Here is a 14,933-nt window from a genome sequence, read left to right as displayed (position 1 = left end):
GGTGAGCCTTTACTTTCACTCAAGCAAGGTGTGTACAACTCAGGTCTGCATTTAATTTCCACTACAGAATGTCTTCCTGTTGCTGGAGTGAACTCTGAATACAGCTCCCTGGAGGACATAACTTGAACTTCAAGGGTTTTTTTTCCTGAAAACAGAGTAGGGACTTGAACATCAAGTGTTGACAGCAGCAGCCATGAAAAAAAAAAAAAAAAAACAAAAAACACCAGTGTTGCAGAGACATCTGAGACTTTTGAAAGAAAAACAATAGAATAGTTATACTGGGAGAGGGAAGAGGACAAAGTGTTTAAAATAATGATTGTACAGACTTCCCTGTTGACGTTAATTATTTTATTCCACAGCCATCATGTGCAGTCTACCATCCTGCATTGAGCTCCAACAATGAAATTGAGAGAGAAAGGTGGAATGGCAGCCTGTGCCAACAGCATACAAGAAAGGGGACTACTGAACTGCCTGCTACCTGGGTCTCTGGTGTGAAAGCAGTCAAGGAATTATAGCAAGAACTATTTAAGGGACTAGTGAAGAATTCATTCTCTACTGTGCCAAGCAAACAAAAGTTCCCAGACAGCAAACTCTATTCTGCGTGCATTAAAGCTTAAACACAACCTTCTGCAGAAGTCGAATCCAAAAGCATGCTTCCCTCACATTTGTGTTGTTGCCCTGACTACCCTTTAATGGGAATTAAAATGCCTTTTTCACTACAAGATAAGAGCAATGACAACTAAGGTTAGGTGGTAAACTTTGAAGCAATCACAATAAATAGAAATTAACTCCTTGGCTAAATTTGTATAAGTTATTATTCAAAGCCCTTTATTAACAAAGCCTTCAGGTAAAGTTAATGATCCAAGCACAGCAGAGCACTCTGAAGGCCACTTGCAGTGATACATTATTAAAAGTGATAAAAGCAGATGTTCTAGAACTTAGACATATACTAAACATTGATCTGAAGTGATTTCAGGTAGCTACTATTTAAGTACTGTTTCACAGGGCACCATTAAATAATCTCCTCTTACTTATCCAAGATGTGAGTTCAACAGCAACAGGTAAACTTCTCAAACTTCTCCAAGTATGATGTTTGAGCACTCTGACAATATAACTTAGTCCAAGACCTAGAAGCATGTGTATCTCAACATTATCATACAAGGATGTCTTATGTAACACCAGGTTGTCAGATAGCAAGCAGTCCTCTGCGGGTTTCTTTCAAAATTACCAGTGAAAGACAGTCAGTATAGTTACATCTATTTAACAGGCAGCAAGAAGCAGTCACTTACTGCAAGATCCTCCAGCACATCAGAAATGCAGTCAAGTCTTGAGTAAACAAAGCACGGATTGCCATGACGTGGTCTTAGTTATCTCAGCTTTACACAATACCAAGCACAGGGTCACACAGTGATGCTATTTAACCATTCCCCCCGCCATCAGTCACCTAATAGAGATAGTTCTTGAAGTTCTCAGAACAGAAACCACCCAAGTCCATGAATTACCTGTACTTCTAATTACCTCAACACATCAGCAACAATTCAGTTTGCTACTGAAAAACACAAAACAGGTTTGGAGAGACACCTTCCTCCTAACATTGCAACAGTAGCAGTCTTATTTTGTTCGAGAGTCTCCGTGGCTCATCAGGCCTTTTCGACATCTTACCTGCTGACTACAGCTTCAAATTCCCGAGCCTCCTTAGTGTCCCAACCCTAACACTCACCTTGGTACAAAGAGATTTTGGAGATGTTTGAGAATGCTTTGAACATAAAGGTTTGGTTCCTTAATAACTGGTAGAGGAATGGAGTCCTTAGGTAATACAAGAGCCATAATCCAATCTGTATATACGTCGACACAGTATTTCACAGTATCGCCATCCAGAGGGAGGGTCAGTCCATAACAAACCACTTCCATAGTCCATTTTACCTAACCAAAAACAAAGCAAAAGTTATTAAAAATAAATATTAGCAACCAAACAATGGTCAGAGCACATTGGTTCTAACTCATCAAAATAGCAGTAGTTATGTGGTACAGGCAATTTTATTTAACATATACTACAAGAAAACACCAAGTCATTAATCTGTGCATCCTGACATCATTAAGTTTTTGAATAAATGGCAAATCACTCAAATCACTCTCAATCCTGAATTTCTTTAGTCTAACCTGTCAAGAACTCTTCAGAACACACATGAACTAATGTAATGAAAGATTTTTAAATTCTAGTAGATACTTGTATCATACAAAGACTTTTTTTAAAAGTCACATACTGTTGCTTCAAAAATGCAGCTAATTAGAAAGGCTTTATGTGTTAACTGCTAAATTCCTTGGTTGGTGGTTTGGGGTCTTTTTTTGCTTTAACCTGAACTTACTCGTACAGTAGCTCAGATAAATACTTACTACTAGGTCATGAAGTACACTGTTGCTATGATCTAGCTCTTAATAGAAGCCTTATGTAGATTACTAACCTAAAAATATAATACACTTCATAAAAATTAGACTATTAAAGAGTGAAAAATAAAAGAAGATATAGAAAAATCATTAAGTTGCCACTCTAGTATGAAGGAAACGCACTTACTTCTTTGTCTGTTTTTAATAAACTCTCACTTCCAACAGATGACGTAATTAAAGCTTGTCCAAGAGGACGCACCACTGCATTTGCCACTTCTCTCCCCACGTTTTCAGGATAGCTGTGAAGTACACTGGTATTACCCTGATCATTCTGAATGACAAGATGCAAGGATCTCCACTCTGAGTACATAGTGCCTCTATGCTACAATCCAAATAACACCTAGGGGTCAAGGAAATGAAACCATACATAATTAGTAGAAATGTCTATGACATGAGTTACCAAAACTGAGGCTGTTTGCTATGATACATATTCTTGTAAACTCGAGGTGCACATGTCCATGTCATACATCTGAAGACCTGCAAGAGATTCCAACAGCTGTTTTTTAACCTCAGTATGTTTGGAGGTTTTTTTAATATAGTTGTGAGCTTGTTCTTTTAGAAAAGATTACAGTAAGTTTCAGTTAGGCACTAGCAGTCCATTTGAGACACTTGAGAAGCAGCTTCATCTCACACAACTTCTGCTTGTCCCATCCTTGCAGGAAAAAACGCTCTTACTTACATGACATCTTTGGCTAAGTAGAGAATAGTTCTACAAGTATTTTGCTCATACAAGCAATGGCTCCAATTCGTATCTTGTTCCATTTTTCAGCTCAATAGTAGTTAAAAATACATACCAGGAAACTTTCAGGAAAATCTCAGTCATCTTGGAAGACAAAAATTCAGCCTCTTTTTCCATTCATAAAGTACTTTTCCTACAGCATGCACTACTCAAAACTAGTAGCTGAAAAATATGATTGACTGATGATGAAGAGTGCACTTTATCTGAAGCGATTTCAGGATTGACTGAGCCTTGGTAGATCACTAACTCAAACTGAAGATCGCTTTATAGTTTCATTATAACACTGAATACTGATACTGAACATAAGGCATTAGGGTATGCCCTAATACATTTCAAATCCTTGTAAAGTCAACACACACAGAGTCACTCCCTAATCTAAATCTGTCACAAAGATTCAGAATAGAAAAGCCACTAGAAAATTTGCCAGGTAGCTCGCTCAGAACTATATAGGAGAAACAAGAGTTCTCCTTTCAACAATGCTCCCAGCACAACTGCAGTTGTGCATTTTCCCTTACTGCAGATCAAGCCAGCTCAGGGAGCCAAGCTGACAGTGAACTAACCAGGTTTTTGCAGTGGTGTTTTTTTCTGAAGTGGGGTGGGAATGGCATTGTTGTGAAACCACAACCAAGAGCAGCAAATTAGAAGTAGTAAAAGTTAAGCTGTGCTTCCACAGTCACTCTCAGCCAGCATTTGCCCAGGAGCATGGTAGGGTATGCCCTTCTGCCCTGAGAGCAGTGGATCATGCTGCACCATCAGCATATACACAACACCTACCCGCTGTACAGAAACAAACTCGGGAGCCTGGCCAGAGCAAGCAGCCCCGGGCAGCAGGGAGGCTGAGCGTGTGACAAGGCCAGCAGCTAGTCACAGGACTGCCATCCAGCCTCTCCAGGCACCACTGGGCAGCTCAAGATCTGCCATGCACTTCCAGTTTTGATCTACACATCAAAAATATTCAGAAAGCTAAGCCAGCACAAACATTTTTTTTCTGCTGAGACAGTATTTAGCTGGATCAAGATCTGATCTAACTCAGGTGAGATGAACATCTGTGACAACACAAAGGAGCAGTGAGGACACGACTGGGAGGTGTGGCAGGAGTCATCCCTTCTGGCAATAGCACGGTTTTGTACCCACTTACAGCAACACTACAACTGCTGCTTAAGCAGGTGGTACCATGGCAGCCTAAGCCACCAGAACTGTGACTACGCTATCTCCCTCTTTCCTCCTCTCCCACCACCACTGTCAGTCCTTTATCAGTTATCTGAGCCAGCTGACCACATGAACAATAAAACAAGGAAAAGAGGGTTGGTACAGGAGAAAAGCAAGGAGTATTCAACAGCCACAGCTGTGCTTAGATCAGCTCAAGCTGTCACAAGTGGCACCCTGAGGACCATTTGCCAACTACACTTAGCTGGCACAGTTTGGAAGCCAGTTAGTGACACAGGGAATGTTTTGAATGCCTCCCTTAGACATTCCTTGGCACAAAACCAAACAAGAAGCCAGGCCTGGAAATATAGCTTCCTAGGGACAAGCCACCATTTAAACAGGTATTCCTACTTACCTGACTCCCCAGGTGTTTCTTTACACCCAAAACCTATGTAAAAAGCTCGATGATTCCCTTCAACGGAGGAGGCAAGGCAAGGTAGCAAGATCTTGGTTTTCCAAACTATGCCCTTCTGGTTTGAAGCAGCAACCACGTGTGCTCATCTGATAGGAAATTAGCCAGAACAGCCCCAGCCTACAGGAAGCAGATCTGCTCCATCCTTTAGGCATTTTCTCTCCTCTGGGGTCCGTGGCAGGGGGAATGCACATGCCACTGCAGTCAAAACCCTTAGGCTTAGAGGAAAACAACAGTGCCAGAACACTAGCCCTTGGGACATTGAGAAGTCACAAAAGAACAACCAAACAACAACAACAAAAAACCCCCCATGACCCACAATCCTTAGTTACGGCTTCAGTCCCTGCTTAACTTCATTACATAGGTTTCCCTGCTCCATTCGTATCCTATACCTGCAGGCACTCTTCATGTTCCCCTTTTTGTCCCATCTGAACATAGCCTTAGTCTCCAGTTCATCTTTGGAGTGGAAGAAGGAGGGACAGAACTGAAATATCATCTAATGTGCAAAACTTCCCCTTCCTCTCTCAGGCCCACAGTACTGTCTCTACCCCCAGAGCAGCGTGCCCCTTCTCCCTGCTGCCCGGCTTTGCTGCTCACCACAAGGGAAGGGCGAAGGCACTTTCCATTCCTCCCATTTGACACTCAAGTTCATTACAGAAGCATGTAACACCATTTCAGGAGCGCTGGTTTAACTAAACTGATTTAAACTGATAAAGCAGCATGTACTTTCCATCGCTGCACTCCAGCTGAAGGACTGGCAGCTAAGAGCTCATGGCAGGAACTTATCAACATACTGATAACTGCAAACACATTTACTGTGGCTGTCCTTATACCAGAACAAGGTTCCTAGAAGCATGGAAGTCTTGCACAACAGAAATAAATTGTAGGCAGTGCCTATATAGGAACTTTCTCATCTAGAAGACAAAGGTATCCAGAGAGGACAAGAATTCTCAAATCCTGCTGCATTTTGGAAGACCTTCATGGCACTAGGGCAAAGCAATGAGAGGACACAACCACCTACCTTCACGCAGCTTCCTGCCATGCTGAAGCAAACATGCAAAGCTCTTTTGGGTGAACGTTCCACACTTCTGAGAGGAGCAACATTTATAACAGGATATATATAATATGCCATGTTTAAGAGAGGTTTAGCAGCAGGACAGGCTAACTAAAACCTCTGGTGACACATACACCCAGCCTGCTGCCTGACCTTCGCACATAAATTTGATTATCAAATCTGTGTCTTATTAATATTCAAGACTTCCTTTGGTCTTGACATAAAAGAAATCTGTTAGTCTTACCAACATACAAGGAATATGGAAACAAGTAATTGCTTCAGATTTAAAATGCTTTTGAGGTGGGATTTCCTAGGGTATTGATTTATTCACTCCATACATTTAGCAGGAAGTCTTTATTAGCAAGGACTAGATGTTACTTTTCATTTATGACTCCACCTGCCATTTGAATTGAAAATGACTGTCATCTGTCAGGACTGGGGTATAGCTAAACCCATCTACTATGCAGCTTCTTATAACTGGACATAAGTTAAAAAGGCTGATAATTCTCCCCACACAATTTTATCTGTTACAAAGTTTTGTTTCGACAGATTCAACATATTGACAGTTCTATAACTTGCTTTATACAAAAGGCACCTAATGCTTCATTGAAACAGGCCTCACTCCCTCAGAAAAGGCTGTATTTATCACAAATTACTTAAACAGCAAATTGGAAAAAAAACACCCACACCATGCAAACATCATATCCTGATTTTTACTTCTGTTTTTGCAATGCTTCTGCATTTCAACTTCAAAAAAGCACTCTCACTGGCCCAGATAACATCTCCTAAGTTTCATGCAGCTTAATTTTTGTATTTCACATAAACATATGTCATACAGAGGTTCAAATCACTAAGGACTCCCAGAATGACAGGCAACCTAATTAAAGGGGAGGGGTGGGAAGAATAAATAACACCCTGAAGTTTACCAAGCAGTTTTACACACTCAAGTTTGGAAAGGGGTCATGTTTATGCTCCTGAAGGCTGCGCTAAATAAAACATCCCTAGATTCTCACAGACCTATCTGGAAAGAAATTGTCCACATTAACACTTGCAGAACAACTGAGAGATGTGAAGTTAAAATATTTACCATCTACTGTGAAACTGAGCATAATTCAAATATTTCTCAGTGTGCTAGATAATTTGGGTTTCAATGTATTTCCCTCCAGATCCATTTCAGCTTGGGAATTTTAGTAGCTATCACCATATAAACCACTGAAAATGGATGCTTCAGAATTTAAGACCAAAGATCCTTAGTTTATAAACACTGTAGAAGTTGGTATGCGTGAAAGAACTTACTAATGAGCCCATAAAACTCCAGAAATAAAGTTCTATTTCTAGTCTCCAACAACTTAATACGAACAGCTGCATCCAAAATATTTAAACTCCTGTATTAGTAAGGTGAGAGGGTGAGAATTACCTAAGTAACAGACCCATGTTCTGCAATTTCTTTGAAGCTCATGCAGGAGCTCAGAGCCTAAAGCAGATGTGGAGTTTCTGAGTATGCGCAGGGGAGAGGTCAGAGAACCAATACTGGTGTACAAAGCAGTTCCTCAGTGTGCAGAGTGAGGGGAGCACTGGGGGCAAACGTGAACATTTAGCCCTTAGTGCTCAGCAGCTTCACATGTAAAATTAAATATTTGCCTACAATGCAAAAGGATTTCAAGCACAAAGACAAGCTGTCCCAAAAATGGGTGCTTCTTGGGTTTTACCAGAACTAAAAAAGCAGAGCTGAGGCAATTGTTATTAGTATAGTAGATGCAAAGACCATCAGCAGAGAGATGCCTGAGGCTGAAGACCTAATAGAGCCTAAACCAGAGAAACAAAAAGAACATAAAGAGCCTACACTGTGAAGTTCTGGGATATTAAATACACTGTATAAGTATTTCATAGAAAACAACTAATCCCTCTCTCTAACACAACCCCTGCTACATCAATAGTACTGACATCTGCTCTCTAGAGGTGACAGTTACTGCCAGAAAGTCATCTCGCCATAACCTGTCTTTCCTGGATCACACACCTAAGAGGTTATGAGCAATTTTTCAAGCCAGCTGAGGCCTACAACATCCTGAGCACGGACAACTGCCACATGCTCACTTGCCTCACCTTGACGCTGCTGCTCTCCAAGTAATGTGCCATTTGAGCCACAGAATTTGGGTCTCACTCTCCCCAGCACACACTGCTCACTGACTTCAGAGACCCCATCGCCACTCTGGCTCCTGAGAGCACCTCTGGACATCAAACTTCCCAAAGCAAGAAGCAGGGCACCTGCCACAGAGAAAGCAGCTGCCTAAAAACTGCATACTGTAATACCTACATACGATTAACAGAGACACAAGAAAGCAAAAACATCAGTCAATTTTGTAAGTTTTGGCTATTACTCTGCTTTCAAGCCTCATTACTCAGTTACTACTTGGTACTACTTTGCTTCTCACCATCATTCTCACACCTAAAAGCAAGACTGAGATCTTCCAGACAGGCCATCTGAGAATTTAAGGAATTTTCATATCACTCACTTGTACCAAAAACCACATAATGAGCTCCAAGGCAAAACATTGCATTTCTCTGACCCAGATCGAGAATAATTTTTACTCAGTGGCTTATTATACATTTGCACTTCTTCCTCAGTCCAACTGAGCTCTACAAACTGCACAACCTGAGAGAGATCTCCTGAAGCCAATGGTCCCCTTAACCCAGGGAGCAAGCTCTTTTTTCGTTTTGCCGCTGTTCGCCACTTTCCAAAAGAAACCTGACCTACTGCCCACAGGCCCTGAAAATTACATGTGATGAAAAACAAGCAGGGGAAAGCAGAATCACGGCAAAATCCAGGAAGCCTGCAGTCAAGAACACAAGGCACCACCAGATTATTTGTAAGAAAGTCTGCAGGGAAAGAACGACAAAAACTTTTCCCTCCCTCTCGACCGCACTCCTGCTTGACAGAGCTCACCAACCGCGGGTGACACCTCACGCTCGTTTCGAGGACCCGAAACGCAGCTCAAAACCGGTCCCCGGGGCCGGGGACAGGGCACAGGCCGGGAAGCACCCCGGGGCCGCGGGCCAGCGCGAGGGGGTCCCCGCAACCCGCTCCCGCCCGCCCCGCGGCTTCGGCCGGGCCCCCAGCAGCCACCCCAGGCGATCGCGAAGACCCCCGGAGGCAGGTGTGGCGCTCGCTCGGCCCGGCCCGGCCCCACGGCGGGCGGCGTAGAGGTCAGCGCAGCGGAAGCTCCCGGGCGGCGCCCCGCCACCACAGGCCCCGCCGGCGGCAGGAGCGGGCCGGGCGCGGGCAGCGCCGCCGCGGGAGGGCCTAGGCCGCCTCACCTGCGCCGAAGAGCCCGGCAGGCATGTCGGGGCGGGGCGGGGCCGGCCGCTTCCCCCTCAGGCCGCCGGCTCCATGGTGCCCGCAGCGGCCGAAGCGACACAGGGAAGACACCACTCGCTCCGCGCTGCTCAACCCCGCTGCCCACAGCCGCTTCCGGCAGCGCCACAAAATGCACGATGGGCGACCGGGCCCCGCGGCACCCTGCGCATGCGCGCGGCCGCGCGGCTGCACGGCTCCCCACCCGGGGACACGCCCCCCTTCCGCCGGCGGCGCCAAATAAGTCGCGGGGGAGGGCTGCGCGCGTGCGCGAGTTGGCTGCGGCCTGGACTGTCGCCGCCGCCGCGCTCTTCCTTTTAAAGGGGCAGTGCGCGTCCCGCCGGCAGGGCCGCGCAAGGGCTCGCCGTGGCCCCACGCACGGCCCGGAGCAGCGGTCTTGGCACGGCAGCCGCCCACCTCACCACCACACACACACACATACCCCCGCCCCGGAGCACTGTGGGGCGGTGGGAGCTGCTGCCATCCCCACGCCGTAGTGCCGGGCCGCGAGTGGGCAGCGTGCCTCACCCGCGGCCGCTGCTGAGGGCTCCGAGGGAGTTCCCGCGTTGCGCTGCGGCCCAAGCTGGCCCTCACCCTCTCCTCAGGCACCGCTGCGGCTACAGCCGAGGCACATGTGCAGGAGGTAACAACAAGCAGCATCAGCCCTCCCCTTTCAGTGGGCCTCGGGCCGCGGCTCTCTCTCCCAGCTTCCTTTCTTCCCACCCTGCTCTCATTTGCTGTCTCCTCCGTCCCTTGCTATTGATTAAAGTTCTCTGCAGGGTGTGAGAGTACTGAGCTACGGTGTTGTGGGTTACCTGTATTCAAACACAGCCAGTAGAAAAGGCAGCGCAGGGCACTGCAGGGAGCTGCCCCGCGCCCCACAGCCGGGCATCGCTTTCCATGAGATGGCAACTGAGACCGCTGAGGGACAAGCCCCGGGCAACAGTCCGGAGGGCAGCAGTGTAGAGCAATATAGCCAGTTTAGCGCCAGGCCCTGCACTGCAGCGGTTGGTGAGTGGCACCTTGCAGCTACCTGCCAATCCCATGCATGGGACGCTGCATTCACCCTGTTTGCAATATTTTGTGGTCTCTGCAAACCATTTGAGTAGGTTCCTTGCTAAAGAGGTGAGCCCGGGCAGATCTCTTACTGGCTACTTTGTAGGACCCGGGTTTTAAGGCCCCTTCTGCAGCTTTCACCTGCCCTGTTCCTTCTTCAGTGCAGCAGGAAAATGTCAGCCCAAACAAACAGCAGGCTGTAAAGAGATTTTTAACCCCTACAATTGAAGGAACACCATGTGTATCACAGTGCAAACTCCATGGTGTCCTGCAGCAGGACCTCTGTCTTTCTATGCACCCTGTGCACGGAAAGCTGCTGATGGCAAGGGGTGAGAGTTTTACAGTAAAGATTTGCTCAGTGCTGTCACTGTAAATATGTTCCACCTGTTTGTTCTGCCTCTGAGGGCAGAGGGAGGCCCTTAAAGGACACAACCCTTCATACTACCATGAAACTCTGGTGCCTACTGAAAAAAGTAAGTGCTCTGGAGAGGTAGCATGTGCGGCAAGAACTGAGAAGGGTGAGTGTGTGAGAAATGCTCAGCTGCCAGTGATCAACGGCTCAGGATGGGTTGTGAAGCTCTTTTTATTACGTTCTTGCAAGACCAGGCCCCCCACCAAGAGGATGCGCCTTTCAGCCATCAACATGGAGGACCCCTATAAATTTGCGTCTCAAGACATAGATATTTACTCTCACTAGTTAACTGTCTTTGGGTCTCAACATTTCTGCAGCTCAACACCTGCCAGGCATCAAATTGGATAGTTTGGGGTCTTTCTGTCCTAGTTCCATTCTTTCTGTCCTGAGATTCATTTCCTACCTCTGTCCTGTTTACATGGAGATTGATTTACATGGCTTTACAACCACTGGTGGGAGGAATAGTAGAACCTGTGTGTGCCCTGTCCCGAGAAGAGAAAGAGGTAACTCTCAGTGCTCCCCCAGGAGAAACAGGCTGGGATGGAAAGGGTAAAGATGAGGAAATACAATCTGAATCCCTGGTGCTGCAGGTCCCATATGGTCAGCTCACCACCCTCCCCCTCCTCCCTCCCCTCTGCCACATGTTGCTGGTGGAGTGCCCCGCGCCACATCAGCCCACCGCCGCCGCCTCTACCTGAGCCATCCCCGATGGAGATTCAGGAAAAAGGGTTTACACTAGAAATGGAGGGTGACCAGCTGCGGTGGTTGGTTGCCAACCAGGCCCAAACCACGACACATGTTTTAAGGAGGCAGTAAATAATGGGGACCCTGTGGTGTTTTCAGTAATTTTAAGACCTAACCAGCAGCCACAGCATGAGTCCCTCCCATACACAGTTTTTAAAGAACTATGGAAAAGCATTAATGAGAACGGGCTTCAAAGGCCATTTGCAACAGATATATTGAAGGGAGTTGCTAATAGGTATCAATTGGTTCCATGGGATTGGCAAGCACTTACAAAAATGGTATTAATACTGGCACAGTATTCCATCCAGAAAAATGCGTATGTAGATCTCTGTACTTCTGTACTCAACAAGCCATGGAAAATTTCACTGATAGTACGCCGACAGGCTATGATACGCTGGTCAGTGAAGGGCAGTATGTGGACTCCTGCATTCAAGCCCAGCAAGATCAGCGCCTCCCGAGCTGCTGTAATAGAGTGGGGAAAGGTACCTGATGGGGAACGCAGAATAGGTTCCTTTGTGACCATCCGACAAGAGTCTCAGGAGTCATCTTGGCAATTTATAGATCATTTACAGGTGGCGATCTCTCAACAGGTAGATAACCCTGAGGCAGCCAAAGCCCTAATATTACAGTTGGCATATTACAGTCAAGTGGTGCTTGCACCAAGCCGGGGAAAAACCCAGAAGCTTGGTAAATATCCGAAAGCTTGCCAAAATGTAGGTACCAAGGGCCACAAGGTGCAGCTACTCACCACAGCCTTATTGGTACTGCAAGGAGGAAATAAAGCAGCACCCAGGAGAACTTGCTTCTCATGTGGGAAACCCGGGCATTTTAAAAAAGATTGAATTTAAAAAAAGATTGAAAACAGCACTTTTCAAGGTTCCCTTCTTCTTTTCCCCAGTGGTTCACAAGGTTGGTCTATATTACTGGTCTCAGGATCTCAGCCGGACCACATGGAATCACTGACAATAATTCACGACAGTGTTGAAATCAATGGGGCACACCCTCCTAATTTGTTGTGATTATAATTTTGATAATCTTTATATGTTTGATCACTCAAATATTACCACTGTTACAATCTTGTTTAGTATTATATATGATATATATATTACATTATATTATGATAGTATTATAACTATCCACTTTTAAGTGTAAGAAAGGATGGTCCCAGACAGGATGGCTGATAGTAAATGTGATAATCATTGTCATATTTGTTGTCATCTGTGTAATCAAAAGAATAATGTTATGAGACTCATGAGAATTTATGGATTCTAATGTCTTAAAGGGGGGAATTGATAACTCCTGACACTAGCCATTGCAAAATTGCTAGCAACAGGTGATAAGTGGAAAGGAGGAGCTGGGTATCCTGTTACGCTTCGGATAAATGGAACTAGGACAGAAAGACCCCAAACTATCCAATTTGATGCCTGGCAGGTGTCGAGCTGCGGAAATGTTGAGACCCAAAGACAGTTAACTAGTGAGAGTAAATATCTATGTCTTGAGGCGCAAATTTATAGGGGTCCTCCACGTGGAATAAATAATGTGTGGTGGACTACCACCTACCAAGGATGGTCTCGTACACCCTCCCCGTTCAATACAGTAAAGACATTAAAGGATCAAATAAGCATGTCTAAAGGAGCCTCCAGCTGCTCATACTGACAATGTAATCCTATAGCAATAACCATCAAAAAGGCTAACGATCTCATAAATCGCACTTATGGCCTTGGAGCAGGTGTAACAGGGAGGGACCCTGTAGTGAGATTTATATGAACACCACAACCTGATGTTAGTAAGGAGGAAAATCAGCCCACTCGTTCTCCTGAAGAAAGAAGACTGAGTCCCCCTAATGACCCTAAAATTGTGGCAGTTGTGGAAGTGAAGGATCTTAAACAAACTTCTGAAATAGAGACAGGATACAGGGATACAAATGCCTGGGTAGGATGGGTCAAATATACGGTACAGCGTTCCAATCACAGCAATTGCTGTGCCTGTGCAACAGAAAGGCCCACGGCACAAGCTGTTCCCGTCGCCTTGGGTTGGGCTCAGGATCCATGAGGCATGCAGTGCGTGATTGCCCTCTGCCAGGAGAGGGCTGCCTGGGCTAATGACAAGGATATCGAGGTACCACCTGCCTTCTCCACCGCCTCTGGTAGCCATACAGCTTGTCTCTCACGACAGGGTAAAAGGGCTACCAGGTTTCTGGGAGAATTCAACTTACGCACAAAAACCTTGAATGTGACTAACGATGGTGCAGGAAATTACTTGGCATCAAGTGTCCCCCGAGCAGACCTGTGGTGGTATTGTGGAGGAAAATCCTGCGACCCATCCTGCCAGCAAAGCAGAAGGGAACGTGTGCAACTGTTCAACTGGCCATCCCATTCACCCTGGCATTTGAAAAAAGATCAGAACCTTCAGGCAGACGAGCAAAGAGGAACCTAGGAGTGTCATCTGATGATCAAATATGCATTGACTCTATTGGAGTTCCCCGGGGAGTCCCAGACGAGCATAAGGCAAGGAATCAAACATCGGCAGGGTTTGAGTCCTTTTTATTCTGGTGGGTAACTATAAATAACAATGCAGGCTGGATAAGTTATATTTATTATAATCAACCTCAGAGGTTTATAAATTACACCAGAGATGCGGTAAAGGGGATTGCCAGGCAGTTAGATGCTACAAGTAGAATGGCCTGGGAAAATTGAATACCTCTAGCTGTGATATTAGCTGAGAAAGGAGGTGGATGTGTAACGCTGGGGAACAGATGCTGTACTTTTCTTCCCAATAACACAGCCCCTGATGGCACTATCACCAAGGCATTAGAGACTTACTACCTTGGCGGATAAATGAGCAGAGAGTTCAGGAATAGACAGCTCACTGACTGGGTGGCTGGATTCCTGGTTTGGGAAATGGAAGGGAATGGCCATATCTATCCTCACTTCTTTGACTGTAGAAGCAGGTGTCCTAGCAGCAGTGGGATGCTGCACCGTCCCTTGCGTCCGAGGATTGGTCCAACTCCTCACTGAAACTGCCTTGTCAACACAGACGCCTCTGGGGCCACCACCCCCCCCCCCCCATCTTGACAAGATGCTGTTACTAGAAGAACAGGAAGATAAGGACTCAACGGATGACCTGTCATTAGAGAAAAGATGTGAAATCATGTTGTCAGCACTAGAGAATACTCACAGAGCAATACTCTGAGATTTTGAGAAAAGGAACAAGAGTATAAATAAAAACAGGGGGAAATTGTAGGGGAAAGAATGCTGGTTTTGCATGACACACCTGATAAGAATAACAAGAGTAATTCACAAAAGCTTAAGTTCCTAGCCTGATGCTAGAAGACAAGTGGTATTTTGTCACCTGTGATGACCCACTGGTCAGAACTAGTTTCAGGTAGATGGAGATACAGAAAGGCTTGGGAGAACCTGAACTTTTGAACTTTCATCTTAGTACGCTTGAGTGATGAGCTCATGCATATTAACTTCTCTGCCCTGGAGAGAGCCAAGGTCCGTTTCCACGAAC

General features: G+C 45.7%; 1 protein-coding gene across 5 annotated transcripts in view; it reads right to left on the bottom strand.

Annotated features, from left to right (window-relative positions):
* Positions 1–9,338, bottom strand: part of RALGAPB (Ral GTPase activating protein non-catalytic subunit beta) — a 66,122-nt gene extending 56,784 nt beyond the window's left edge. For 3 of the 5 annotated variants that reach the window (XM_042800854.1, XM_042800853.1, XM_042800855.1), the window contains exons 1-3: positions 9,172–9,323; positions 2,573–2,785; positions 1,721–1,923 (exon numbers count right to left, since the gene is read on the bottom strand). In XM_042800854.1, the coding sequence (XP_042656788.1) occupies positions 1,721–1,923; positions 2,573–2,755 (386 nt within the window). In that variant the 5' untranslated portion in view covers positions 2,756–2,785; positions 9,172–9,323. Of the gene's footprint in view, positions 1–1,720; positions 1,924–2,572; positions 2,786–9,171 lie in introns of all 5 variants that reach the window. The other 2 variants (XM_042800852.1, XM_042800856.1) reach the window with 1 other exon arrangement.
* Between the last annotated feature and the right edge of the window lie 5,595 nt (positions 9,339–14,933).

This window comes from Tyto alba, unplaced genomic scaffold (genome assembly GCF_018691265.1).
Source record: "Tyto alba isolate M040663 unplaced genomic scaffold, T.alba_DEE_v4.0 Super-Scaffold_33, whole genome shotgun sequence".
Lineage (NCBI taxonomy): Eukaryota > Metazoa > Chordata > Aves > Strigiformes > Tytonidae > Tyto > Tyto alba.
This window is presented reverse-complemented; position numbering and strand designations above follow the sequence as displayed.